Source organism: Podarcis tiliguerta (assembly GCF_965153285.1).
Source record: "Podarcis tiliguerta genome assembly, chromosome: 9".
Classification (NCBI taxonomy): Eukaryota; Metazoa; Chordata; class Lepidosauria; order Squamata; family Lacertidae; genus Podarcis; species Podarcis tiliguerta.
Window position 1 is genome coordinate 2,544,457 of NC_139542.1, and position 25,090 is coordinate 2,569,546.

The following is a 25,090-nucleotide window of genomic DNA, read 5'->3' on the forward strand; positions in this document are numbered from 1 at the left end:
TGTCACCAACTGGACTCGTCCACCTCAGCCCCGACTGGGCCAGGCGAGCTGGATGGCACTTCCAGAGACCACCTTCCTCTGTAGAACAGGTCCAAGTGCCGTGGACTCACAACTCAGAGCTGTGAGCACCGCAAACCACTTCACCAAGTAAACAGTCGTTGTGCAGCAGAGTTCAGCAGAGCATAAATACTCAGATGACAGTGCTGAAGAATATCTTCTTTTATTCTCTAACAGCTACTGTAATATACACTATATACAAATGGAGATTCTCAGTCTTTTCTATACACTGACTTGCTGACTCACTCACTCACTGGCTGACTTTCTCTCTCTGAGTCTCTATCTCACACTGAGTCACACTATCTCAGACTGAGTGCTGGATTGGAACATGCAGATATAAGAACACGCCTCCTCCTCTCTTCAGAGTCAGGAGACTGATGAGGTGATTCTTGAGTATGGGAGGGGTGAAATCTCCTCAATTTCTTGGGTTAGCAGAGTCTGTAACCTGAAGCGTATGTAACCCGAAGCGTCTGTAACCTGATGTACCACTGTAACCCCTAGAGTGGAGTCTGCCTTTTTCACAGCCCCCCCACACAGTGGGTCTACATCTTCATTGAGCTATCCACTAGGACCCCCAAGGTCTCGTTCCTGGTCCATCACCGCCAGTTCAGACCCCATGGGCAAATATGCAAAATTAAGATTAATTGCCCTCGTTCACATGAAACTGAATTTCCTGCTTCCCCACCCATTCGTTCCATTTGGAGAGGCCCTTCTAGAGCTCTGAACAATCTCTTTTTGTTTTAACGGCCCTGGAGAACTCAGCAACAATTTATCCTGACGCATAATGTTTTCAGGGACGCCCACACGGCAGTTGGCTGTCAACCCTCTGCGACTCGTGCACACCAATGTTTTCTGCGGCGCCCCCGCAAAACACCACCGTCAACAAAACACTGTCGTCTCGTACAAATCTGGATTTTATCCTTTCCACTGGGTTTTCTTCCTGATTGGATTTTCAGGGGGAAACGGTGAACCGGGATTAAACCGGGGTGTGCGGATTGCGTTATGAGGGACGGCCTTTTGCTGAAGACCATCGGCAAGAAGTTTATGCCCAGATTTGAGGCGCCTGATGAAAGAGACGGACTGGAAACAGGGTCAGTGTGCAAGCCAGCCTGGGAGCGTGTAAGGCCAGCAGCCCTCCCTGCTTGCCTCGGAGCGGAAACAAGTCACCCGGTTATAGCAGGTGGAGAGAGCTGGATGCACGGCACATTAGGCGTAATCGCGCAATTACATCCGAAAGGCAGAAATTAGGCATAATTTATATAATTGCTTCGAGCGCAGAGCTTGGCTTCTCAGGGCAAATGATTTGAGGCAGCGAGAAAGGAGATGAAGACGTCTTGGGCCGCGGGAAGTCTCACACGGTCCTTTTTTTCAAAAAAATGAAACGGCAGGCGATGAGAACACAAAGTACAGTGGACCCTCCGGATACGAATTAAATCCGTTCCGGGGGTCCGTCCACAACCCAAAAAGTCCATAGGCAGAGGCGCCGCTTCTGAGCACACGCGCAGCGCGACTGAGCGCTTTTGTGTATGCGCACAGTGCACATGTGCGCGGTTTGCCGTGTTCATAAACCAAAAGTTACGTATCCAGAGGGGTACCTCCACTGTAGTGTCAGTGGGAGCTGTAGCCCTAAATATCTGGAGGGCACTAGGCTGGCAAAGAACGGGCATCTTCAGCCAGCAACCCCCAACGGGGGACCCTGAGGATCATCTAGTCCAACCCCCTGCTCTGCAGAAATATGTAGCTGTCCCTTACAGGGATCGAACCTGCAACCGTGGCATTATCAGTGCCACGATCTAACCAACTGAGCTATCCAGACATAGTGTGTTAATCAGACGCAGGCCTTGGTTAAGCCCGCTGAAAGCTGGTTCCTGCATAAAGAGTCTGGAAACCAAAAGAGGAGACTGAGAGGAAATAAAACAGGCATCTTCAAATATCTGAAGGGGCTGGATCCATGGAAGATGGAGCAAACTGGCTTTCTGCTGCTCCAGAGAGGACCCAAATCAACGGATTCAAATTACAGCGGTGCCTTTTCGAACAGATTAGTTCCCTAACAACTTGGAACCTGAAAGCTGCAAACCAAGAAGTCAGTGTTCCGGTTTTCATACTTTGCCCCGGAAGCCAAACGTGCCCCTGAGCTTCTATTTTTCCTGTTGCACATGAAATTTGAGTCCCCCGCATAGTAATTAAGGCTTATTTGCTCCTGTTTTACCCTTAACCAGCAAATTTTAGTCCATCCCCCCCATCATAATTAAAGCCTTCCACTTCTGATTGCAGTGTTCTGAGGGGATATTTGGTGCTTTTGTTTTTGCTATTTCTTGCGTTTTTATTTGTGTGGCTTTTTCATTTTTGTGTCTATGGCTTGTTTTTCGTTTTATGATTGATTGATTGATTGTGTGACTGCAGAAATGGATAAAAGCCCCCCATCCAAGCAATGACTATAATCAGCACAGCACTGTCTCTTGTGACAGAGCGTTCCACCAAGTCGGGGCCAGTACTGTAAAGGCCCTGGCCCTAGTGGAGACCAATCTAACCACCTTGCGACTTGGGACCTCCAAAATGTTGTCATTTGTGGACCTTAAGGTCCTCCGCGGGGCAGACCAGGAGAGGCGCTCCCGTAGGTACGTGGGTCCCAATCAAGGTTGGCGAAACCCTTTCCAGCCCCAGAGCCACGTCTTCACATAAGATGCCTCTGCCCCACCCAACAGCGTCATGTGCCCCCACCCCAAAAGTGGCACACCAGGGAATGCTACCCTTAAGGTACTAAGGGTACCTGCTCTGAGCCAGATGTTGCAATGGCCAGACCCGGAACAAAAATCAATCTCTCTCTCTCTCTCTCTCTCTCTCTCTCTCTCTCGTGATGCCAGATTCACACAGTTTCCTGCTCCAAGTATGAACAAGCAAAGATGAGGTGGGCGAAAACTGCTCTGCAAATGTCCCCAAACATTTCCAGCTGCACGTCGGCAGCCGTTAAGCTGCACCAGCCTGGCTGCTTTCGCAGTTTCTTTGATCGCAGCGAGACCTTAATGTGTTAGCAACGGCGCACACCAGTAAATGAGATTCGGTGCCTGAAAAGAGCCCAGAAATGGGGGGCGGGCGAGGAGAGTAATCTGGGCGACTCGTTGGGAAGCAGATCTGCTTCTGCAGAAACACCTCCATCCAGGTTTAGAAAGTGGCTGAAGACTAAAAGCTATTTAATAATAATAATAATAAGCTGTACCTCACAGGCCTTCCCAATAAATGCTTTGCTGCGATAACACTTAGGTCTGCTTAATAATAGCCTTGAGCGCTGCGCTCAAGCAGCCCAAATCCTGGCCAAGTCAAGTGTCATTTTGCAACCGACGTAGATCACACACTCCATACGGCAAGGGACTCTAGCTCAGTGGGCAGAGCAGGTGTCTGGCATGCTGGTGGCCCCGGGTTCAGTCCTAGCACCTCCAGTTTAAAACCTCACTTCGCTTAAGACTGAGGAGAGCCACTAACACTCAGAGCAGATAAAGTAGGCATGAACAGGCAACATGCTAAACCAGTTTAGCAAGCTGTGGGGGGAGTTCAGAACCTTTCGTTTCGCTTTCGGCAAACCACAGTTTCCTGTGCTATCGAAACCCAGAACAATGGCCATCTAACTGCTTTTCAACATATACATACAGCCACTGGGAGAGATCATAGAATCATAGAGTTGGAAGAGACCACAAGGGCCATCGAGTCCAACCCCCTGCCAAGCAGGAAACACCATCAGAGCACTCCTGACATATGGTTGTCAAGCCTCTGCTTAAAGACCTCCAGAGAAGGAGACTCCACCAAACTCCTTGGCAGCAAATTCCACTGTCGAACAGCTCTTACTGTCAGATCATCAGGGGGTTTGGGTTGGGTGTCCATCAATATGCGGATGATACCCAGCTCTGCCTCTTTCAAATCAGAACCAGTGAAGGCGGTGAAGGTCCTGTGTGAGTGTCTGGAGGCGGTTGGAGGATGGATGGAGGCTAACAGATTGAGATTGAATCCTGACAAGACAGAAGTATTGTTTTTGGGGGACAGAAGGCGGGTGGGGCTACCTTTGAAGGTGACTGGGAAACTACAGCTAATCCAGAATGCAGCAGCTAGACTGGTGACTCAGGGCAGCCGTCAGGACCACATAACACCGTCTTGAAAGACCTACACTGGCTCCCAGTATGTTTCCGAGCACAATTCAAAGTGTTGGTGCTGACCTTTAAAGCCCTAAACGGCCTTGGTCCAGTATACCTGAAGGAGCATCTCCACCCCCATCGTTCTGCCCAGACACTGAGGTCCAGCGTCAAGGGCCTTCTGGCAGTTCCCTCCCTGCAAGAAGCCAAGTTACAGGGAGCCAGGCAGAGGGCCTTCTCAGTAGTGGCACCTCCCTGTGGAACGCCCTCCCACCAGATGTCAAAGAGAACAACAACTACCAGACTTTTAGAAGACATCTGAAGGCAGCCCTGTTTAGGGAAGCTTTTAATGTTTGAGGAGGCATTACTGTATTTTAATATTGTGTTGGAAGCCGCCCAGAGTGGCTGGGGAAACCCAGCCAGATGGGCGGGGAATAAATAATAAATTAGTAGTAGTAGTAGTAGTAGTAGTAGTATTACTGTGGTTAGTTAACAGGCTTCAGAAACTGTGAAATAGCACTGGCCTGCTTTAAGCTAACCGCAATTAAGGGCAGTCTGTCTGTCAATCTGAGCCGCATGACGAATCACAGTTAACTCAGGAGGAGGGGACTAGGCTGATTCACTTCTCTCTGCCATAGTTTAGGGTGGTGCTCCAAGGCAGCCTAGCCTAACCTGGGGCTTCATATGTCCGTCATAAAAAGAATTCAGTGGCATTGTGCGGAGACATAACTCAAGTGCTTTGAACACAGGAGGCCCAAGGCTGAACACATAGAACCTCTGGCTAATAATAATAATAATAACTTATTATTTATACCCCACCCATCTGGCTGGGCTTCCCCAGCCACTCTGGGCGGCTTCCAAAAATATTAAAATACAGTAATGCATGCATCAAACATTAAAAGCTTCCCTAAACAGGGCTGCCTTCAGATGTCTTTTAAAAATAGGGTAGCTTCTTATTTCCTTGACATCTGGTGGGAGGGCGTTCCACAGGGTGGGTGCCACTACCAAGAAGGCCCTCTGCCTGGTTCCCTGTAACTTGGCTTCTCGCAGTGGTGGAACCACCAGAAGGCCCTTGGCGCTGGATCTCAGTGTCCGGGCTGAACGATAGGGGTGGAGACGCTCCCTCAGCAAAGAAGGGAATTTGGAGAGCAGTGCTCGAAACAACTACTGGAGAGCAGCTGGCTATCAGGACAGGCCACACAGGGCCACCTGCCTTCTTTGACCACTGGTCAATTTAGGTGGGGCTGATGGGAGCCGAGGAATTCGAAAATATCTGGAGAGCCACAGGTTCTGCTCCCCCAACCCACCGCCAAAAAGTCCTCCAATAAAGGCAGCTTCGTAGTTCTGCCAGCAGGCAAGATCTATACCGATAAATATTTCAGTGCCCTTGAAACGGCATTTAATCCTGCCTGAGACAGAATAGTATCTGAAATAGCTTTCTCTGAGCAGAAGGAAATGAAGATCGAAAGCTCTGGGATTGGGGGGCTGAGAGGGATTGTAACCTTAAAAAACACACCCAACGACCAAGTGAAAAATCCCACCCTCCGTACGTTACTGGAGAACTAGAGAGCAAGGAATGAGATAATACCCAGCAACTAGCTCCAATTTCGCTTTTTCCACCCTGTTGGTTTCACGCCTAGCAAGGGAAAAATAAGAACGCAGAGGCGGAAGAGGCTGCTGTAATCAGGCTGTTCCTGGAATGAAACTTGGATAATTGGTTTTTATGTCCAAAATGCCAGCAGTAATTAGGCTTGGCGGGAGTGCCGCACAAATGGGAAGGCCTGGCAGAGAAGGGGAGAAAGGGAGCCTGATGCCATCCCATAATTGCAGTCCTCCCCAAAATGCTGCAAGTCGAGCAGCCACAGCCTCGTCACCTCGCATGCAGGGTCACGACTCCCAAAAACCCTGATGTCAGCTGGCGTGGGGCTTTGTGTTTGAGGAGATGCTCTGCCCATGCTCAGAGACACGGGGAGGCTCATAGACCGAAGGCAGTTCTGAGTTTTGAGTTCCTTTAGCTAGGCATCTGAATTTGTGTGTGTGTGTGTGTCTGTGTGTCTGTGCCATACAAACTCCCAGCTGCCTCTGAAGGCCGCAGCACATCTAACACACAATATAAATATCATTACACAGCTAAGAGGATGCAACGTGGGTATCCAACGTGTGTTGGATATCCAAGAGGGTATCCAACGTGTAGCACGGCCAGATTTGGCCAGGGCTGAGAGGAGATGTACTCCAACAATATACTCCCTTCTGCCTTAGTCAGACCACACCAGGAATACCGTGTCCAATTTTGGGTACCACAATTTCAGAAGGATGTTGACAAGCTGGAAGGTGTGCAGAGGAGGGCAACCAAGATGATCAAGGGTCTAGAAACCAGACCTTATGAGGAATGGTTGAAGGAGCTGGGTGTGTTTAGCTGGGAAAAGAGGAGACTGAGAGGAGATATGATTGTTGTTGTTTAGTTGTGTCCAAATCTTCGTGACCCCCTGGACCAGAGCACGCCAGGCACTCCTGTCTTCCACTGCCTCCCGCAGTTTGGACAAACTCATGCTGGTAGCTTCAAGAACACTGTCCGACCATCTCGTCCTCTGTCGTCCCCCTTCTCCTTGTGCCCTCCATCTTTCCCAACATCAGGGTCTTTTCCAGGGAGTCTTCTCTTCTCATGAGGTGGCCAAAGTCTTGGAGCCTCAGCTTCAGGATCATCCTTCCAGTGAGCGCTCAGGGCTGATTTCCTTAAGAATGGATAGGTTTGATCTTCTTGCAGTCCATGGGACTCTCCAGAGTCTCCTCCAGCACCAGAATTCAAAAGCATCAATTCTTCGGCGATCAGCCTTCTTTATGGTCCAGCTGATAGCCATCTTCAAATATCTGAAGGGCTGTCACATGGAAGGGGGAGCAAGTTGTTTCCCCCTGCTCTGGAGGGTAGGACTCGAACCCATGGCTTCAGGGTTACATCAGGAAGAACTTTCTGACAGTAAGGGCCATTAGACAGTGGAGCAGGCTCCCACACGAAGTTGTAGACTCTCCTTCCTTGGAGGTTTATGAGCAGAGGTTGGGTGTCCATCTGTCACGGGTGCTTGAGCTGAGATTCCTGCATTGCAGCGGGTTGGACTAGATGACCCTTGGGCTAGATGATCCAACTCTACAATTCTATGATTCTGTGAACACCTGGAAGGCCAGAGGTGAGCTACCTGTGATGCAACAGATGTTGTGGGTTGCCCACTGTATGCGAAAGCTTATTCTTCTCAGTCGTGAAAAGTGAGGAGAGGGTGAGCACACTGGGCCGTGGCACCCCAAAACTTGGTTGTGTGATTTTACCAGGGAAACCACAGCTTGCTGCTAAGTCTGAACCAGGCCAAAGACTCCATCTATGGCTGCTCTGAGAGCGGGAAACGTAATAGGAATTAGAAGGGCCCCACACTGCAAAAGGGACGCGGGTGGCGCTGTGGGTTAAACCACAGAGCCTAGGACTTGCTGATCAGAAGGTCGGCGGTTCGAATCCCCGCGACGGGGTGAGCTCCCGTTGCTCGGTCCCTGCTCCTACCAACCTAGCAGTTCAAAAGCACGAAGTGCAAGTAGATAAATAGGTACCACTCCGGCGGGAAGGTAAAGGGTGTTTCCGTGCGCTGCTCTGGTTCACCAGAAGCGGCTTAGTTCTGCCGGCCACATGACCCGGAAGCTGTACACCAGCTCCCTCAGCCTATAGAGCAAGATGAGTGCCACAACCCCAGAGTCAGCCACGACTGGACCTAATGGTCAGGGGTCCCTTTACCTTTACACTGCAAAAACCACCTATCCTCACTCACTCCCACTGGGTTTGCTCGCAAAACCAGGTGCTGTGGAAGGAAGGGACCCCCACACCTGACGAAGCAACGCCACAAGCCAGGCGACAGATCTCTCCGCACATCTGGCTCTCCCCCAGCCCGACATGCAAGGCCTCTCCCTCCCGTCTCTTCCCCTGAAGTCACTTTGCTCCAGGGGGACAAAACGTTGGCAAGAGACTGAAAAAAAGAGGGACAGCTGCTTCCAGAATGGGATCTAAAGTTCTTGGCAGTGGGATGGGATGGGGGGGGGCTCCTTGAAGTCTACACTGAGGACTTAATTACTGTTAATTTTTAAAAAACAAAAGCCATGGGCTGATTCCCTTTTGCAGGAAGGAAACAGCCATTGCGGGCATCTGGAGCAGCTGGGAGACAGTGGTGTGTGTGAAAAGAACGGGGGAAACAGGCGCCTGCGAATGGATTAAGTCTCACAGAAGGAACCCCAAAACAGGGGTAGCCAAAGTGGTGCCCTTAGGGTGTTTATTTTATCGATCCCAGTGTGACAGCATTTTAGCCAGGGGGTTTGGCAAACTGTGCACACCTGACCCCTTAGCTAGCGGAAGAAGCCAGGGATTCTCGTGGGGATTCATGCGCCGTCGTGAAATCTCACAGAGCATCCCAGAGCCAGCGCATTGAGCAGGCCTTGAGCCCCGCCCAAAGCAAGGCTCCTAGCCTCTCCATTTTGAAGCTTTCTGCACGACACAAACCTCCTGATCTGCCGTGTCTCTGCGTCCTCCTACACCCGCAGTGAAAAAAATAATAATAATATAATAATAATTCATTATTTCTACCCCGCCCATCTGGCTGGGTTTCCCCAGCCACTCTGGGTGGCTTCCAACCGAATATTAAGAACAATACAGCGTCAGACATTAAAAACCTCCCTAAACAGGGCCGCCTTCAGTTGTCTTTTAAAAGTAAAATAGTTTTTTATTGCCCCTGCTTCAAGAGTTACAAAGAACTGGATGCTCTCTGTCTCCTGACAATTTGTTAGCCAAAACAGGAGAAGGAAGCAGGCGAAGTCCTGGTAAATTGGTGCTAATTTGGGTAAGCTCTGAGTCAACAGCAACTAAGCCACCAACGCTACCAGGCTGAAAATCTTGCCTGATCCCCTTTGCTTGGACGGCTTCCAAGCGCCAAGGGCAAAAGCGAATTAAACCAGTAATTCCCTGAGCTACGAAAAGGACTTGCTAATTTCAATATGCTATCATCGAGGCAGGATCTAGACACATAGGGTTTATATATAGCTCACCCTTCCTGGAAAGAGCTTTGTTGGGAGCGAGGGTCCCCTCTGGGAACCTGGAAGGATCTCAGTTATAGGGGCCAAAGAATAAAGTCGAGAGAGGAAAAACCTCTTGCAAAAAGTTCATTAGAAACACAGGGTGCGATGCTAGACACAGGAGAGTTTGGAATCCAGAACAGCTCAGCGTTATGCTGCTGCTAGATTTGTGGAGTTTAAAAAGCGTAACAATGGAAAAAGTTAGTAGTATTGTTAACAAATTAGATAAAAAAATGGATAAGCTGAAAGAAAAAGGGATTGACATTGGGAACAAGAGGGAGGTGGGAAGTCTAGGGCTTCTGAGATGTGATGGTGAACAATATGTGTAAATTGAAATACGTTATGTAAAACTCAATAATTTTTATTTTATTTTTTAAAGTGTGTTCCTAGTCCTCACTAATACTACTAATAATAAATTTTTATTTACACCCTGCCCTTCCCGGTTCAGAAAACTGGGCTCAGGGAGGCTAACAACAAATTTAAAACACTTAATTGTAGAAGCAGAATAAAATACAGTATAAAAAAAAGAATAACAATAAAATTCAAAGTTCAGAAATCAATTTGGGGTAAACCCATCTAATAAGCATTAGATAGTCACCAGGGCTAGCTGTCTGAATTAGTCCTACTTGGGCCAGCGAGGAGGCCAGGGGAGAATTAGCTGTGGGGTCTCAGAGCGGGTAATCTTCATAAAAGGGGCAGGAAGAGAAGAGAAGGGAAATAAATAAACAATTACATACATACATACATACATACATACATACATACTGCGCAGATAGGGACACCAGCATACAGACAGGGTTTCTGGTAGGCGGGGGACTATGTATGGAAGTAAGAGCTGGATCATAAAGAAGAATTGATGCTTTTGAATTCTGGTGCTGGAGGAGACTCTTGAGAGTCCCATGGACTGCAAGAAGATCAAACCTCTCCATTCTGAAGGAAATCAGCCCTGAGTGCTCACTGGAAGGACAGATCCTAAAGCTGAGGCTCCAAGACTTTGGCCACCTCATGAGAAGAAAAGACTCCCTGGAAAAGACCCTGATGCTGGGAAAGATGGAGGGCACAAGGAGAAGGGGATGACAGAGGATGAGATGGTGGGACAGTGTTCTTGAAGCTGCCAGCATGAGTTTGTCCAAACTGCGGGAGGCAGTGGAAGACAGGAGTGCCTGGCGTGCTCTGGTCCATGGGGTCACAAAGAGTCGGACACAACTAAACGACTAAACAACAACATGATGGGAGCACCAACATGCAGTCCCGATCTCTAGACTCCAGATGCGCAAACAGACGCCTGGCCTACTAGTAAGGTAAAGGTAAAGGGACCCCTGACCATTAGGTCCAGTTGTGGCCGACTCTGGGGTTGCGGCGCTCATCTCACTTCATTGGCTGAGGGAGCCGGCGTACAGCTTCCGGGTCATGTGACCAGCAGGACTAAGCCGCTTCTGGCAAACCAGAGCAGCTCACGGAAACACCGTTTACCTTCCCGCCTATTTATCTACCGTATTTTTCGCACCATAGGACTCACTTTTTCCCCTTCAAAAATGAAGGGGGAATGTGTGTGCGTCCTACGGAGCGAAGACAGCATAGCCCCGCGACCCTCTGCCAGCTGGAGAGGTGACGCGCGGCTATGGCAGCAGCCTCTATAGCCGCGCACCACCTCTCCAGCCGCGAGAGCGCGCGGGGCTAAAGAAGACCCGCTTACCCTCTTCCAGCTGGAGAGCTGACACGCAGCAATTGCAGCAGCCTCTTTAGCCGCGCGCCACCTCTCTAGCCGGGAGAGCGCGCGCGGGGCTAAAGAAGACCCCCGCGACCCTCTCCCAGCTGGAGAGGTGACATGCGGCCATGGCAGGAGCCTCTTTAGCCGCGCACCTTTGCGCTGCTCCTCAACCTGCTCTTTGGGGCTGGTGGTGGGCTTCCCCCCGCCAGCCCCAAAGAGCAGGTCGAAAGGAACCTGAAGCCTGGGGAGTGAGAGGGGTCGGTGCGCACTGACCCCTCTCGCTCTCCAGGCTTCCAAGGTAGCCGCCTGAAGGCGTCTGAACGCACCTTAAACGGCACCTTGTTTTAGAGGGGGAAAACAAGAGGGGAGAAATTCTCCCCCTCTCTGCGCAGCGCCTCCTGCTGCTTCGCTGAAGGGGCGCTGGGCGGAGTGGGAGAGAATTTTTTTTTCTTGTTCTCCCCCCTCTAAAACAAGGTGCGTCCTATTGTCCGGTGCATCCAATGGTGCGAAAAATACAGTACTTGCACTTTGTGCTTTCGAACTGCTAAGTTGGCAGGAGCAGGGACCGAGCAACAGGAGCTCACCCCGTTGCGGGGATTCGAACCGCCGACCTTCTGATTGGCAAGTCCTAGGCCCTGTGGTTTAACCCACAGCGCCACCCGCGTCCCAACTAGTATTACATGTGAAATGGATCTAGGGGTCTCGGTGGACCACAAGCATAATGTAAGTCAACAGTGCCCTCTTACCTTCACCAAGAAACTGCCATCTTTCTCCTGGGTGACCATGACCACGGAGTCGTGGAGCTTTTCGTCAAAGTGCACATGGCTGGAAGTCCCCTCTGCCGGTTGAGGCGGGGCGAAGCGGACACCTCCCACTTTGGACTTGGTGCCTAGAGGAGACACATCAAAGCCAAACAGGGATCAGGTGCCAATTTCAGGAAGAGGAATCCACTAGCAACGTTAGACAGAAGTTGGCTTGGTCTGGTGAACACGGAGACACGGGGAGAGCCTGCAGGATCAGGCCCACCTAACCCAGCATCCTGTTCTCACAGTGAATAACCAGATGCCCCAATAGGATTGTACAACCATAAGGAACCACAGAATTAAACCCCTGTGTTGCAAACAAATATCAGTAATATCCAAGACAACACGATGACCAAGTACAACAATACAATATCAATATAAACTCTTTATATAATCTATACTTCTGTTTATTTGGTTCTACGTTTTCAAGAGAAACCACCAAGAGTACACATTTTGTGACTTTCAGAGATTTGTAAGACTTCTGTTTATTTGGTTTTGTAGAGAGTGCATATTTCATATATTTCATATTGTTCAATGTTCCGTATAGATTATATAAAGAGTTTACAGTGGTACCTTAGGTTACATATGCTTCAGGTTACATATGCTTCAGGTTACAGACTCCGCTAACCCAGAAATAGTGCTTCAGGTTAAGAACTTTGCTTCAGGATGAGAACAGAAATTGCGGCCCCATTAGCTAAAGTGGTGCTTCAGGTTAAGAACAGTTTCAGGTTAAGTACGGACCTCCAGAGCGAATTAAGTACTTAACCCGAGGTACCACTGTATATTGATATTGCATTGTTGGACTTGGTCATCATGTTGCCTTGGATATTACCAATATAAGGACTGTAAGCAGGATTCGAGCGAAAGAGCCCCTCTTCTCCCGTGGTTTCCGACAACTGGCGTTCAGCAGCATGGCTGCCTCCAACTGCGAAGACATAGCACAGGCATAATGGAGAGTAGCCATCAAGTGGCAGTGAGTTCCACAGTTCAACTATGTGCTGAGTAAAGAAAGGCTTTCTTTTATCTGTCCTGAACCTTCCAATATTAGGTGTCCATGAGTTCTAGTGTTACGAGAGGGGGAGAAAAGTCCACCTGCCTTCTCAACGGCTTGCATAATTAAAAAAATGTCTGCCATGCTGCCTCTTACTCGCCCTCTCTCAAAATTAAAAAGCCCAGCCTTTCCTCGTAGGGGGTTGCTCCATCCCTCTGATCATTTTAGGCACCCTTTCTTGAACCTTTTCCAACGATATCCCTTTGGCAACCAGAACTGAACAAAGTATTCCAAATGCGGCCGCACTATGGATGGCAGCTAACAGAATGAGGTTGAATCCTGACAAGACAGAAGTACTGTTTTTGGGGGACAGGTGGCGGGCAGGTGTGGAGGACTCCCTGGTCCTGAATCAGGCAACTGTGCCCCTGAAGGACCAGGTGCGCAGCCTGGAAGTCATTAAGAACTACAGTTGTCCATGGACGCGCAGGTTAATTCTGTGTCCAGGGCAGCTGTTCTACAGCTCCATCTGGTATGCAGGATGAGACCCTTCCTGCCCGCGAACTGTCTCTCCAGAGTGGTGCATGCTCTGGTTATCTCCCGCTTGGACTACCGCAATGTGAGAGCCAGTATATTGTAGTAGTTAAGAGTGGCAGACTCGTAATCCAGTGAACCGGGTTCGCATCTCCACTCCTCAATAAGGTATACTATTCATAGTATCAAATTATAAATGTCAATGGAAGTTCGTTCAACAAACGAACAACCAGAAGACCCGGTGGATCAGATCATTCCTTAGTCAGTTCATGCGTAAGGTCCATCTGTATAATGGTGCCTATTCCATCTGACTGTTCGTAAAGTCCAAAAAGACCACATGAAAGGTTGTTACAGTTCCACAAAATCCTTAAACAGAGTCTAGACAAGGATTTCCATAATATTGGCCTTGTTTCGCCGTCCTGGGCTTCATCAGTACTTAAGTAATGCAAATAAATACAATATCATGATCTCACACATTTTACAACAAAAACAATATAAACATGCATGAACTGACTAAAGAATGATCTGATCCCCTGGGTCTTCTGCTTTGTCCGTTTGTTGAACTTTATGAGGTACTTCCGTTGAAATTTATAATTTGATACTATGAATAGTGTACCTTATTTATCTAAGAACGCAGCCGGTTTCGTCTCGCGTGTTTATTGGGCTTGCTATCAACAGGCAACAGCTGCAGCTCTCAGTGACAACAATGCACCAAATGGCAGAGATAAGTTTGGTGCTCAGGAGACGGTGAAAAGGGTGCACAGTTCGACTGATGAGCAGAGGCGTGTCAAGTGGAAACGATCCAGCTCTTCCTTTTGCAGAGGGTTTCTGCCGCGGAAACTTATTTATAAATGTTTCCAGGGAGCCCGCTTTGGATAAGCGCCTCCAATATGAAGAAGACAAAGACAAAGAAGAGGACAAAGACAGAGAAGAAGACAAAGAGACAAAGGAAGAAGACAAAGACATTTTCTAATTATATTTTTAAAATATGTTTATTTTGAAGATGCACATTTTAAAAAGCCTGCCTGGCGTTTCCACACCTAAGCACCGACAATAAACTGTTAGCCTAGGTCCTAAACTGCCTTACCCGGCCTGATCGCCTCTACAGCCAAGCCTGTTAAGATTCCCCCATCCCCCAAACCAACCCAGCAAGCAGCACTCACAGCCCGTATGAGCCCATCACGCAGTTGTTTTCTTTAAAAAATGTGGAAAAGTTCAGAGTGATGGGTCACTGCGTATCTGAACGACGGAAAACATGATATTGGGCAGGTGCTTAAAAAACAAAAGGTCAGGGACACGAGCCCCAGCAAGCTCAGGCATGAAGGCGGTGCCGATAGCTGGAGGGTGAGGGATGGACAGCTGTGGCCGAGTCCTCTCCACCCCCAGGGTGGGGTTCAGCATTGGCAGAGCATTGAGCCCAGCCACCTGGAAGCAACCTTCCCATCAGGCTACACCAAAGGCATAACTGTTTCCAGCCTAGCTGCTCGCTGCAAGAGCTCTGTAACCTGAAGCACAGGTACCCTAAATTTGCTCTTTCCCCCATTCTCCTCCCTCCTTGTTGCCTTTTCCTTTTATGCTGCGTCTGTTAAACTGTAGGACAGGGCAGGCCTGTTTTTCACCAAGCTTGAAATCCCCTTTCAGTTTTCTCCATGCCACGAACCATATCATAAACTCCTGTCATATCCCCAAGGATGTGCTCCTGGCTTCTGGCACCGGGCCCAACTCTGTGACACAAAAATGTCTGCAAAAGTGGCACGGAGGATGGCAACACCGTGAGGGGGTCCCTTTGCAGACAACTGCCGTGCCTGAAGACAGACCGTCAGGTCATGCATCTGTAGCAGTGACCAGAGGAGAAATGACCACTGAAGGAGCACAGAGAGAAGAAACGCCTTGGTTATGGTTACCAGATTTTTTTCAATGAATCTGGGGACACTTCTTTTTTTTTTTAAGCTGAGTAGCAACAGGGAGTCAGTAGTGGGGATGATGAGGTGCAAAGCCCTTCTTTTGCATCCTGTGACACATAAAATGCACAGAGTTTTTAAAAAACTGGGCAATGGCCGGCCGGCCGCAACCCCCGAGCCTCCCCTGACCAGTCAAAACAAAGGAGGAAGGGGGCAGGAGATCTGTACCACCGGACATCCCCGGTTCCCCTTTGGCAGCGGCAGTCAGCAGCCCGGAGCCAGCCTGGTAGCGCAGTTGGCCCTGGCTGGCTTCAGGAGCTGCTCGCTGCCGTGGCGCCCGCCATTTTTTCTTGCCAGAAGTTTCGGCGAGAAAAAATGGCGACAGGCAGCTCGTGGAGCCAGCCAGGGCCAACTGTGCTACCAGGCTGGCTCCAGGCTGCTGAGACTGCCACTGCCACAGGGAACAGATTTGCAAATCTGGGGACATTCCAGAGATGGAATTTGTCCAGGGACAGATTTGCAAATCCAGGGACTGACATCTGGTAACCCTAGCCTTGGTGCATCTGCAGCAGCACAACCAGATGCCTTCACCTGCCCCGGCTGCAAGAAAACATGTCTCTCCCCTGTTGGTCTCTACAGCCCAACTGTAGAGCCCAGGCGCTGCAACTCTCCAACTGATTGACCTCACCCCCAAAGGAGCCCACCTCTTTTGTCTCTCAACAAGATCATGTGGCCTCTTACCTTTTCTCTAAACCAGTGTTTCCCAAACTCAGGTCTCCAGCTATTTTTTGGACTACAACTCCCATCATCCCTGGATACAGTACCAGTGGTCAGGGATGATGGGAATTGTAGTTCTGAAACAGCTGGAGACCCACGTTGGGGAAACCTTGCTCTAAACTAAAAAGGGCCTAGAGGAGCCACTCCATCCCTTTGTGGGGCATCTGGGGGCACCAGTGACAGAGGAAGAATATGAGGCTGCGGGTTCAGCAGATACAAGACACAGCAGTCGTTTATTTCAGCAGCCCAATGCTTCCTCTACCTTGCTCACTGTAATCAGCAATGCAGACAGTTTAGAAGCAAAGCAATTCACTATTTATTGACTGCACTTATAATCCCATCCTTTTTCTGCAAGGAGCTCATCCAAGGTTCTCCCCCATAATTTAATAATAATAATTTCTATTAATTGTACTCCGACTATCTGAGCAGGTGGCCCCAGCGACTCTGGGCAGCTTCCAACATATATATGAACATCATCAAACAACATCGAACCTTAAAAAGCTTCCCTATACAGGGCTGCCTTCAGAGGTCTTCTAAAAGGTATATAGCTACTCAACTCCTTGACATCTGATGGGAGGGTGAGGTGGGTGCCACCACTGAGAAGGCCCTGTGCCTAGTTTAATCCCAACAACACTGCAAAGTAGGTTAAGCTGCAAAGCAGTGGACTGGCAGCCCAAGGTCACAGCCAGTGGGAGTCATGCCCGAGCCAGGATCTGAACCCTGTTCTCCCGGGTCCTAGTCTGACACTCTGAACCACTACTCCAACCTACTCACAACAGCAAGCAAGGATGTGAAGCTGGATCTCCCAGCGGGCTGTTTACTACTACACCTGCCTCTCCTAACCTCGTATTAATGTCTGAGTAAGCAAAGGATTCCTGACTCCCCGGTTGTTCAGCAATTGCAACAGAAATGACTCACCCACTACAGTATATCATAGCTGGAATGAAGAAAGTTGGGGGAAAGGACAGACCACGTTTGGGGGGGGGGTGTAAGGGCTGGGGTCCATTCAGTTCTGGTACTCAAAATCACACCTGTGCTGAAAATTATTGAATCCTAAGCGTCCGTCTTTCTATACCAGACGCCAGTTGGTGGAATTCAGGGTCCCAATAAAATACAGTGCAATAAAAAAGCATATCTTGCAATGGCTGAAGTCCCCTCCAGTGCTGATGAGTTTACAATTATGCCCCAGGCAAGACGGTTAACTTCTGGGAGGCTTCCCTCCTCCTGTCCAGAAAGGTTTTCCGCGTCCCCCTCCCAGGTCAAAGTATATGGACTTGCCTTTCCACAAACTCCACAAAGCAGAGGAGGAGGAGGAAAGAGGAGGGTGGGTAGCACATTCCGAATCCTGCCCATTAGCCATGGATCAGCCGCTGAGGCTACAATCATGGGACTGTAGAGTTGGAAGGGAACCCCAGCGGTCATCTATCCCAACCCCCCTGCAATGCACTCCTACATGAACCTCCCTCTGCCCCACTGAACTCAAGAAGCCCCTTACCTCTGAAGAGACAAGGAGATACAGTGGTACCTTGGTTCCTGAACAGCTTAGCTGTCGAACAAACCTCCTTCCAAACACCGAAAACCCAGAAGTGTGTGTTCTGGTTTCCAAATGTTTTTCGGAAGCCGAACGTCCGACGCGGCAGGAAACTCCTGCAGCCAATCGGAAGCCACACCTTGGTTTTCGAACGGTTTCAGAAGTCCAGAAGTTTAAGTTCGAGAACCAAGGTACCACTGTACATAATTCTGTTGTCAATAAGGCCAAATAATGGGGGTTGAGGCCATTGGGAGCTGGGGGAGAAAAGGGTGGTTAGCGCAGAGAGGTTTCGGCAGTGGAAGGCAGGAGAATTAAAAGCACCGATTCTTAGGAGACTCCAGACGTCTGCCAATATTTTTTTTGCAAAAAGGCAGGCGTGCCTTGCAAAGCTGCAGAGCTGGTCTGTTGAGGCATCTGTTCACTGAGTTTATAAGCGCGCAAGAATGTGAGAAGGGTCTGCTGGATGAGGCCAGTCCAGGATGCTGTTCTCACAATGGCCAGCCAGGAAACCAGTAAGCAGGATCGTGCACAAGAGCGCAGGATCATCCTGTGACTTCCAGCACCTGGGATTCAGAAGCATTGCAGCCTCTGACTGTGGAGCTATTTTATATCTATCATGGCTAGTAGCCATCGATAGCCGTCTCCTCCTCTAGGAATCTCTCTACTCCCCTTTTAAGGGCATCCAGGTTCGGGCCACCACCACCTGCTGGGGCAATGAGCGCCACAGTTTCACCATGCGTTGCGTTCAGAAGCTCCTTCCAAGGAGCTCAGGGGCTATCCAGGCTTAGACCCCCAACGACCCTGTGAGGACGGCAAGCCTAAGACACAGCCCTCTGCCCGCCAAGCCAGTAGCGATTTGAACCCGTCCCCAGTTCAGGCAGTCACAGCGCTGCCCTCTGCACCAAACTGACTCAAACCACTTTCATTCTGGTTTTTGCTGCAGCACGCGGATTTTCCTCGCCGGAGACGTTCTGAACCGATTTGCATCCGCTTTCTGAAACGGATTATTAAAGGGAGGCAAGGACTGAATACAAAACACAGAAAGGCAGGCAGAAATGGAGCCACTCGGCCGGGTATTTCAGCCAGCTCCATTCTGTATTGTTTTGGATACAACAGCCCTACCTTGCCCGAGGACAGCTCTAGTGCCCTTTGATGGGCACGAGGTTTATTTACAAAGAATGTTATTCCCTCACCTTTCCCACCTCCAGTGATGGATGTTCGTTTGGACATATCACAACCAAAAAGCCTCAAGACGGAATTCGTGCTACATCGGCATAGCACAGCCTTTGCATAGCACAACCTGGACTACAGTGGTACCTCAGGTTACATACACTTCAGGTTACAGACTCCGCTAACCCAGAAGTAGTACCTCGGGTTAAGAACTTTGCTTCAGGATGAGAACAGAAATCGCGCAGCAGCGGCGTGGCAGCAGCAGGAGGCCCCATTAGCTAAAGTGGTGCTTCAGGTTAAGAACAGTTTCAGGTTAAGTACGGACCTCCGGAACTAATTAAGTACTTAACCTGAGGTACCACTGTATGACTCCCAGAAGCCCCAGCCAGCACAGCAGTCGTAGTCCAAAATCTCTAGAGGGCACTGGGGTAGTGTGGGCAGGAATTTCGTCCAGCACAGGACCACCGCAGCCTCCCCAAACTTGCAAAAGGGAACGCGTAATATTTCAAGCGCAATCCTGATCATTTGTGCTCAGGCTGCTCTGCACCGTCTCTGCGGCCCGTACAACCCTGCAAAGTAGGCCTGCGGTGGCTGAAGCTGATGGGAGCTGGGATCCAAAAGAGTTGGAGGGCACCAGGTTGGCGAACACTGTGCTAGCAACCCTCCAGGTTGCAGGCTGAGAGACTGCAGCTGCCTGGGCTCTGCCTGATCCAGCAGGGAAGCTCTGGCATTCAAACTAAGAGCAAGGAACCCTGCACTCGAGGAACATGCCCGACGGAAGGGCCAAAGCAGCCCAAGACCACCCAGGATGCTCAGGTCGCCGTGGCAACGGGCATCCAGCCCCACTCGGGTACCACACACCGGCCACTCACCCTTGTTTGCAGTCGCCATTTGACCCAGGGAGAAGTTCCTCCGGCTTGCTCTGCGTCGAACTTCGGCCAGCCCTGTCAGCGAGGGGCCATGCTCCGAGGGGGTGCAGCGAGCTGCCTCTGAAGACAAAGAGGGGGTGCACAAAGGGGAGCAGGAGAGGGGAAGAAGACAGGCAGGTTGAGCCACAGTTAAGACTTCTCTCTCCCCGACAAAAGATATTGCACAGGGTAGGGAACCGCCTTGCCCAAACAGTTCTCCGAAGGGTTCCCTCTGGGTCCTAAGGGCTGACATGTCCACGCCCATACCAACAATTTTCTTCATGGGGGGGGTGAAGAGGAGGAGGAGGAGTGGGCAAGCAGGCTAAGCAGCCTTAGGGAAGTGAACCGTCAAGCCCAATCGCACAGGCAAAAAGACCCACAGGCAAAAAGACAAAATGAGCTCAGGACAAAAGCTAACACGCCCCTATAGCCCCCACCTGCCTGGGAATTGCAGAGAGTTTTCCGCAAGCAAATATCCAGAAGGTCGGTTTGCAGGAACTAGACCTTGACTAGAGCCTAAGGTTACCATACGTCCCCGTTTCCCGGGGACAGTCCCCAGATTTACAAATCAGTCCCCATACAAAATCCATTGAAGTTGAAAAGTGTCCCCGGATTCATTGAAAAAAATCTGGGAACCTTACTATAGCTGCACCAGCCTTTGGAACTCCCTGCCCCTGCGTATTGAGGTAGGCAACAACTCTACCATTTCCTTTGCAAACTCTTCCTCCCTTTTTCTTTTTGCAAGACTTTTAAAGGCTTGGAAGTTTCTTTTTTTATTATTCTTTTTATTAGGTTCTTTTTTAAGACAAAACCATACAAAATTTAAAAAAACAGGAACACACAAACAAACAATAAATACAAAGAGAAAAAAGAGAAAGTGAGAAGAAAGAGAAAACAACATATCACAAACAAACCAAGATCAATTCATAGCCACACATTGATTGACTTCCCTTCATCTCAGTTTGGGCTATATAACCACACTACCTTTCTGCGGTATCGTATTTCACCCTCTATCTATACATCACAAGTTTTATGTTACACCTACTGTGATTTTGATATTTCCTAAATTTGTTTCTATATATGTTTTGAATTTATTCCAATCGTTAATAAATTTTTCACTTTTTTGATGCCTGATTTTTTGTGTCATCTTTGCTAATTCAATATACTCGAATAATTTGATTTGCCATTCTCTAACTGTTGGGATGTTAGAGGTTTTCCAGTTTTGCGCTAACAATATCCTGGCTGCTACTGTTGAGTATTGGAACATTATTTGGTCTTTTTTTTTATCTCCTCTCCGACCATTCCCAGCAAAAAGGCTTCGGGTTTTTTGGGGAAAGTATATTTCAAGATTTTTTTTAATTCATCATAAATAAGTCCCCAAAACCTTTTCACTTTTTCACAGGTCCACCACATGTGGTAGAAATCACCCTCTTTTGTTTTGCATTTCCAGCATGTTTTGTCTCCGGTCTTATACATTTTTTCCAAGGCTTGGAAGTTTCTAATCCCATCCAGTTTCTCTCCACTGGGACTGAAATTGTTTGTTTGTTTGTTTTGCAAAGCTTTACTGTTGATTTTTTAAATTATTCTTCTTAATAACAAACATATGTTTTCGTGGGAAGCGACTTGTAGGCACCTCCTCTCGGTCCCTTCAGCATCAGAAGCAAGGCTGGCGGTGCCACGAGACACGAAATTCCCTCCTCTCAAGAGAGGTCAGGCTTGACCATCTCCGCGCTTTTCTTCCACCTTCCTGCTCAGACAAGCCTTTGGGAACCGACATGTAGACCAGGGTCTCCCAAACTTGGGTCTCCAAGTTTCTGGACTACAAATCCCATCACCCCAAGCTAGCAGGTCCGGTGGTAAGGGATGATGGGAACTGTACCCCAAAAACAGCTGGGAAACCTTAGTCTAGACCAAGCGGATCGCTGGGCTTCTTTCAGGGCAAACTGGATTTTAATAGCTGGTTCTAAATTTATTAATCTCATAAAATTTATACACTGCTTGATTGTAAAAAAAACAACAACCCTTGAAGCAGTTTACAAAAGACAAAAATCAAGGGGGTGGGAATCCTATTTTGGAAGATACAAAAGTTAATATACTGAAACAGATTCACATTACCTCAACTTTCTAAGTCTCTGGGTGGACTTGTCCAAATAATAATAATAATAATAATAATAATTTATTATTTATACCCTGCCCATCTGGCTGGGTTTCCCCAGCCACTCTGGGCGGCTTCCAACAGAATATTAAAATACAATAGTCTATTAAACATTAAAAGCTTCCCTAAACAGAGCTGCCTTTTTAGAATGTCTTCATCACGGCACCAAAAATAATACAGTGATGGTGCCCGCTTGATATCACTAGGCAGGCAGTTCCAAAGTGCCAAATTAAAAGATGGATTTCTTACAAATGCGGAATGAGTATTATGGGGCACCTGTAGCAGGGCCAATTCCTCCGACCTAAGTGGCTGAGTGGGCAGCTGTGAGGTAAGGTAATCCCACAGGTAAATTGCTCCCCAGTTGTTAGGGGCTTTATATGCTAATAGCAGCACTTCAAACTTGGCTTGGTAGCAGATGGGCAGCCGGTACAGATCTGTGAGCACGGGAGTTATATGCTGGCAACACCTCCCTCCTGTCAGCAACTGTGCTGCAGCATTCTGCACCCACTGCAGCTTCTGGGAGAAGTGTGAGAGAAACCCCACACAAATGCGTTTTGACATACAGTGGTGCCCCGCAAGACGAATGCCTCGCAAGATGGAAAACCCGCTAGACAAAAGGGTTTTCCGTTTTGGAGGTGCTTCACAAAACGAATTTGCTATGGGCTTGCTTCGCAAGACGAAAATGTCTTGTGAGTTCCTGCGATTTTTTTTTCGCTCCCCACCCCCTTTTTCTAAGGCACTAAGCTGCTAATAGCCTTTTAGGAGCTAATCCGCTAATCCCTTAAGCCTTTAATAGACGCTAATAGACGCTAATAGATGCTAAACCGCTAATAGCGCTAATCCGCTAATGGGGTTGCTTCGCTAGACTCGCGGAACGGATTCTTTTCGTCTTGCGAGGCACCACTGTATTTTAATTATTGCTTTTCAGCTGGTTTGTTCTTACAGCTTTGCATTTTATAATGTCTCTAAGTGCTGTTAGCTGCCTTGCAGGAGTCGCTCGGAAGCTGGCGGACTCTTCCTCCTTGTGGTTTTTGAAAGAGAGGTTGGGTAGCCACCTGTCAGGGATTCTGGAGCGGTGGTCCCTGTGTGGCAGCGGGTTGGGCTAGATGACCGCTGGGGAGCCCCCCCAGCTCTACAATTCTATAAGCTGAACGCCGACATGGGAGAAAGGCTATAAATACAGGCATACCTCTTGTTACGTTTGGTTCAGGTTGTGTCCCGCAGCAACCCGGAAGTACCAGAAAGGGTTACTTCTGGGTTTCGCAGCTCGCGCATGCGCAGATGCGCATGATGTCACGTGCATGCGCAGAAGCAACGAATCGTGACCCGCACGCCCGCAGACGCACAGACGTTGGGTTGCGTTCCTCTCGGGTTGCGAACGGGGCTCCGGAACGGATCCCGTTCGCAACCAGAGGTACCACTGCACAGTAAACAAGAATAATTGAATAAAGGGCATGCGCACAGCTGCCGATTCAAACACTCAGGAATGCCGGCCCACCACCAGCCCCTGAGCTCATAAACATCAATCTCATTAGTGCACTTTCGTTCCCCTATTTCTCCAGAGCCTCTTGAGTCCCGAACAGGTTGTGCAAGATGCCAGCACGCCTGGGACCTTGGTGTCAATTGTAGAGAGAGATGTGCCAGATATAAAAATAGAGCTCTCTTTGAAGTTCTCACCTCCTCCTTGGCTTCTGAACGTATTATCTTACAGCGCCTTTGCATCAACAGCATCCCAGTTCTAGACCCATTTTTAAAAGAATTGTGAAGGGGCAGGAAGAGAAACACGGGAGCGGCAGAGTCTCGAGAGCTCAGCAAAAGAAAGAAAACTATGAGGCACAACGACAGAGCGAGACCAAGAATGAATGCACCAACCTAGATGGGTTTAAAAATCAAGCAAATTCATGGAGGGCAAGGGCTACTGAGCCATGTTAGAAACTGAGATATGAAAGCTAGGAGCTAAAGGGCACCTCAAACCGAGGTTATGGGTGCAACAACGAAATGGGCGCATTCTTTTTTAAGAACAAAAATGCAAAGCTGAAAATGAATGAACGGCAGCTAAAATATTATGCTCATGTTTCACATGGTCTAATGCAGGGGTGCCCAGCTTCCAAGAGACTGCGATCTATTCCAACTAAAAATAAAAAAAAACTGGCAGTAATATGCCCATTGTATTGACCAAAGTTGTTGAGCTTTTCGGGGGTAGCACTGATCAGACGCGGGTGGCGCTGTGGGTTAAACCATTGAGCCTCTTGGGCTTGCCGATCGGAAGGTCGGTGGTTCGAATCCCTGCGACGGGGTGAGCTCCTGTTTCTCAGTCCCTGCTCCTGCCAACCTAGCAGTTTGAAAGCACACCAAAAAGTGCAAGTAGATAAATAGGTACCGCTCCAACGGGAAGGTCAACGGCGTTTCCGTACGCTGCTCTGGTTCGCCAGAAGCGGCTTAGTCATGCTAGCCACATGACCCGGATGCTGTACGCCGGCTCCCTCGGCCAGTAAAGCGAGATGAGCGCCGCAACCCCAGAGTCAGTCACGACTGTACCTAATGGTCAGGGGTCCCTTACCTTTACCTTACTGATCAGAGTTGTTGAGAGGAGAAAGAAGCAAAGCTGTTGAGCAATTTTTTATTTTTGAAAAAGTGGTTGGGGGTCCCAAGATCGACCAGGATCAACCAGGGAATCGACCAGTAGATTGTGATCGACCTGCTGGACAGCCCCGGCCTAGACCTTCCCCTTCTCTAACTTCTGCAGTCTTCAGAGAGCAGAAGCGCGGAGGCAGAAAAAGGTCGTCTTTTCCTTCCACGCTGCAGCTTTAATCTCAAATCTTAGGCCCAGTCCTGCGCCCAGAGCTCAGAAACTGCTTGCACTATTGACATTTCCCATCGCAAAATGCGCCGAGAACAATGGGAGTTATGAATGTTGCCATTGAGGGCTACTAGACGGGGGTAGCTCAGTTGGTAGAACATGAGATGCTTAATCTCTGGGTAGTGGGTTCGAATCCCGCATTGGAGGAAAGATGACTGCACCTGCATGTTTGTTGTTTTAAATCAAGTTATATAATAATAATAATAATTTATTATTTATACCCCACCCATCAGGCAGGGTTTCCCCAGCCACTCTGGGCGGCTTCCAACTGAATATTAAAAACACAATACAGCAATCAACATTAAAAGCTTCCCTGTACGGCGCTGCCTTCAGATGTCTTCTAAAAGTCAGATAGTTGTTTATTTCCTTGACATCTGCTGGGAAGGCGTTCCACAGGGCGGGCGCCACTACCGAGAAGGCCCTCTGCCTGGTTCCCTGTAACTTGGCCTCTCGCAGTGAGGGAACCGCCAGAAGGCC

At 49.0% G+C, this 25,090-nt stretch overlaps 1 protein-coding gene across 2 annotated transcripts in view; it reads right to left on the reverse strand.

Moving 5' to 3' along the window:
• Positions 1–25,090, reverse strand: part of ADISSP (adipose secreted signaling protein) — a 68,002-nt gene that overhangs the window by 21,832 nt on the left and 21,080 nt on the right. For both annotated transcript variants that reach the window (XR_014501881.1, XM_083398827.1), the window contains exons 2-3: positions 19,563–19,679; positions 11,733–11,875 (exon numbers count right to left, since the gene is read on the reverse strand). Coding sequence is in view for 1 of the 2 variants with exons in the window: in XM_083398827.1 (XP_083254953.1) it covers positions 11,733–11,875; positions 19,563–19,581 (162 nt within the window). In the remaining variant the exon portion in view is untranslated. The remainder of the gene's footprint in view (positions 1–11,732; positions 11,876–19,562; positions 19,680–25,090) is intronic.